Below are 4,964 nucleotides of genomic sequence, written 5' to 3' on the forward strand. Positions count from 1 at the left end.
GAGATTGTGGAGGGTGTGGAGGCGTGGAGGTGTGGAGGTTGTGGGGGCGTGGGGTGTGGAGGGTGTGGAGGTTGTGGAGGGTGTGCGGTCTGAACCCCCCAAAATATACTACTATTATATACCTGCCTAACGTATAATACATCCCAGAAGTTTTCGTTCAATTTGTTCGGGGAGGAAACTATCGAAAAAGCACATCGGGTAAACATTATAAACCGAGACAAACAAAAGAAATATTCGTCGGCTGCTCCGGTATAATACGTAGATACGAACTTTATATAGGTATATATCTTTCGATATCGATGACGTTTGATCTCGTCGGCGAAAAAAAAAATAATAATATATAATAAAATATTATATATAAACAACAAAATATAATATTGTGATATTATAGTGTTATAACGAACGCGGAAAGTTTCATTTCGACGTAAGAAAACGCGACAGCGGCGGCCGAGTTATCTTTAAGAAAGAAGGAAAAAAGAAAACGAAATACTGCAGGAGTGGAGCGCGGGTGGGAATCGAGTTTTTCTCGCGCGCGTTGCGTTGATGGTTTCGGGGGAGGGGGGGTGGTGGTGGAAAAAAGAGACTGTGGGAAAACAATGAGAACGGAACGGTGTGTGTGTGTGTGTGTGTGTGTGTGTGTGTGTGTGCGTGTTTATATTATAGTAGTAAATTCTAAAATGTTTTTCGAGTATTTGGGAGGGCACGGCCATGCGAGATGGTCGTTTTTGTTCTTATCGATTTTCAAAAAATAAAAATAACCACTAGTTCTATATTAAACAAAGTCCGTCGTTTTATATGTTATTAAAATATTATACTGATACAGTTGTATAGTAAATTATTAGTTAAATTAGTATTTTTATTGATATATATTATTAGTTTTTATTAGAGTATGTATAGTATAATGATAAATGTGAATCCCTTTGAAGTTTACTCCAATTATATTTTTTCTTATTGATCTCTAAGAAATGTTTACATCGACAACAAAGGCTATTAGTTACAAAAAGGTTATGAATTTATGTGATTAAATACAAGCATAACTTATATTTATATAATTAGGTTATACGCTTTTTTTATAATAAGATTGAACAATTTTGTTTGTTTCATAAAATTAATTATATCTAGGTTTTTTCATGATTAGGTCCGAGTGCGGTGTCTAGTTTGTGGGATATGCTAAGCTCAGCCCATTCTTGGTTGTACATCAAACAATCAGCTATATTATTACAAAATATAAAAGCATAATATAGTGATAAAAAAAAAAATAGCCACTCTGTTTTGGAAAACCATATGCAATATTATATTATTACAGTATCGTTGTAATATTATTATTAATTAACGACCGTTTCAATGTACGCATATGATGACCTTATACTTATGATAATGACAACGTTTTAAATTTTCATGTCTACCATTGGCCGTCGCCAAGGCTGGGGCGTGATATGCGGCGACGGATTTGGCGTGCTCGAAGCGTTGGTCGTGTGCCGTTCCATCGGACTTGGGTACGCAGCAGCCGCCTTCCAGACGGACCGGTTCGGAGGGTTGGACCTTCCAGTCGTGTTGTCGGCAGTCGAATGCGCTGGGAACGAGTCGTCACTTGCCGGCTGCTATCACCAGCACAAGGCCACGTGCTCCACCAGGAAGGAGACGGTGGCCGCGGTAGTGTGCACACGGGGTGAGTGATTTTTGTCCTTCGTACAATGTTAATATCGTATCATCTCGCAAAAAAAATAAATTTATCGGCAGCAAAAACGTAGAACACTAATTGTCGATTATGATAATAATATAATGATGTATGTGGGGGACGAAGTGGCCGAGCGTACTAAGGTGTCGGTTGCGACGCACACCGTCGCCAGTTCGAACCTCGGTCACGGGTGGCACTTGTCTTAGGAAAGTCATGGTATCTGGGAAGAGAGGCTGCCATCTGCCACCTGGGTATGGCAGATACTTACAGGTGCCCACTTGAAAATTCTGTCAAAATAAAAACACACGTGTTTAAAAAAACCTACTGTACCCTCCCCCATAGTTAAAAAAACACCCAATGGCTTAAGTTGCCGTGAGTTTATTAATAAAAAAAAAAAATTATGTGTGTATAACAGTAATATTATATTGTTATTATGCTCGACGAGAGTAAAGTATAGATACGATATTTTGCTATTAATAGCTTGCCTATCGGACGACCGTCGATAACACTGCGATGATGTTCAGAGGCTATAATTGTGATGCACCCTGAAAGGATTATTTATAGGTACTACTACGTGCAATTTTAGACGGTTTTAAATCAAGTCACGGTGGTGGAATTTTCTTAACGAATTTAATTTTACTTTAATATATGTATTATGTACCTATATTGGGTAAAGTTATTCTCGATTTGATAATACTTGTTTTAGAAATATTTTCAATATTTAAGTATTATTTATGTCTTATAAAAAATTAACATTTAAACAATATTTATCAATATTGTTCATTATTATGCTTCATGGCATGAACGCCATCATAAACAAAATTTATCTGCATGGCCGAAGGATTCTACATTAAAATTGCATATAATATGTTAAGGTAAAAAAAACAAAAAACAATAATAAAACGATTACTCCGGTTCATATCGTACCCGTATAATATAGTCGTAGAGTATAGTTATAACGGTTGAGTATATGGAGATTTTGTCGTAAAATGTATTAAAAATCTAACAAACTGTGACGTATAAATAAGTTACCTAAGCGGACGTATAGTTGGATTTTCGGGCAACGATAATAAACATTTAGAGATAGAGAATTTGTGTTGTTCAAAAATGTGTGTGAAAACATTGTTGTGGTGACCTATATTCGTGAAATTGACCTATGGAAATGGTTTAATAATTGTGGGTACTCAGGGCCGACCTTGTTTTAATACAGTTTAAAAAAAAATCGTTGCGTACTCCACATTACCCGTGGTACTCATCAAATTTAAAATTTTATTTTATTACAAAACTACCCGTACATATATTTTTTTAATTATAAAAACATATTATTTTAAAAAAAAAACCGAACATCTCGTAAACAACTCTTCATTAAGTGTCGTTGAAACAGTGCTAAAAGTATATTATACAGACATGTACAAATACTCACTACCTATATAATATGTGTATTGTAATACATATATATTTCTTAATGTATTGTGACCACGAGTAGGTACAAATAATTTATTTACACTGTGGAATACATTGTGTATGTGTGTTTTGTTCCTCTTTTTTTATTGCGCCTCGTCTGAACGCGCAGACTACAGTGAGTTTTATAAAATATAAATTTTCAGCAGTGTGGAGGTTCGACCACATGAATTATTTTAATTTATTTTTATGAATCGAACATCATTTTCCACAGCGATGTTTGACGGTCGACGTATATATGTACAGTGTCGATGTAGAAAAAAATTCACTCCTGACAGCTGGACCCCCACGGGGATGTTTTTTTTTCGTTACAATATTATACGGTTATACACAGGCATTTGGATCGGATAAAAACGTACATTATTTCACTGGAACGAAAAACATTTAACGCAAAACCGTACAAAGTGTCTATACCGTCTGTATCGTAAAACGAATTTTATTGAACGTGGTCGAGGGTCGGATATGCGCGTCATTTGTGTTCGAATTTATGTTCAAAATATTTTTTTCGCGGAAATAGTTCGATGGTTTTACTAGGTCGTATACGGATGTATATATAGGTTGCGTCGAAGTAGTATCGACTTATACTTACCTATTATTATGGGTTTACCTATTAATATTATTATGGGTTGTGCAACAATAATATTATGCAGTGGTGGGTTTAAAGAAAAAGGCAAGAAATTATGATTTAGAAGCCCATATGATTCGAAAATGTTCGAATGACTTTAATTGTTTGTCCTGTCAGTTTGAGCTCGGACATGTCTGACTTTGCCGACCGTTAAATGTCCGCCACTGGTATAATAACATGGCAGTTTGTCAAGAATCCAGCAATGGAGTATATATAATTATAATAATATTATGGTATATAATATATTCAGCTGGTATATATGTACACAGAGCCATTAGTGCGTAGAACTTAATATTTTACGAGACGTATATTTTGATAACGCGTGGAAACTTTCCTATTACATTATACGCGTAGGTACAACTGCGTAATACTCATTAACCTTCTAAAATTCCATTACGAATAATTTATATATCTTTACATTCGAATCATAATAGTATTGTGTAGAACACGAATAATAATTATTGTACAAAATATATGATGTAACATCATAGGTGCTAACTGCTAAACGACGATAAGATATTCGAGGCATAAAACAATCGAGAAAACTTTCTTGTCAGATAATTTATACTGCATTGTAACACAAAACGCGATAAGCCACTACACGTCAAGATCTCAGTTTTTAGCTCCGAATTAGAAACGGTATTATTAGTAAATTACGTACCGTTTAAGGAGTATTTTTAGTTACTATATCTACTATAAGGCTATAATATTATCTTCTTAGTACCCATATATATGTACGTTTTAATAACTCAAAAACTACTCGTTTGAATCTTCATTTACATCACATCAAAGTCTTCAAATAATCGTCTGTTTCATAACTTTCAGCAAATAGAGGTTGAAAAAAGTGAGTTTGAATACGCCACAAGAGTACGAATACACTCAGAAATATTGTTGGTATACCTACACTCCTTAATTGGTGTAAAATTCCAAGTATTTGAAAATATTATGGTCCCCGGTCCTTTATCTATATTATACTTTAGTGATGAGCAAAACAAGACCAAGACCAAGACTTTCAAAATCTTGGTCTTGGTCTTGGTCTTGCAGACTCGGTCTTGGTCTTGGTCTTGCGAAAGACTCTTGCAAGACTCTTGCTATTTTCACAAAATATATAAAAAAAAAACTTAATACCTGTTATAGCTGTGTGTAGGTTTTTTGCCATGATATCTAAGATGAAACTTAAGTCCAATATATTACATAGTA

The 4,964-nt window shown here is 34.8% G+C and overlaps 1 protein-coding gene across 1 annotated transcript in view; it reads left to right on the plus strand.

The window, feature by feature from the left end:
• LOC103308064 (lysyl oxidase homolog 2) overlaps positions 1 to 4,964 on the plus strand; it is a 38,025-nt gene that overhangs the window by 20,101 nt on the left and 12,960 nt on the right. Inside the window, exon 5 of the mRNA XM_008180758.3 lies at positions 1,424 to 1,669. Coding sequence (XP_008178980.2) covers positions 1,424 to 1,669 — 246 coding nt within the window. The remainder of the gene's footprint in view (positions 1 to 1,423; positions 1,670 to 4,964) is intronic.

The sequence above is a fragment of the Acyrthosiphon pisum genome, chromosome A2, assembly GCF_005508785.2.
Source record: "Acyrthosiphon pisum isolate AL4f chromosome A2, pea_aphid_22Mar2018_4r6ur, whole genome shotgun sequence".
Taxonomy (NCBI): Eukaryota; Metazoa; Arthropoda; class Insecta; order Hemiptera; family Aphididae; genus Acyrthosiphon; species Acyrthosiphon pisum.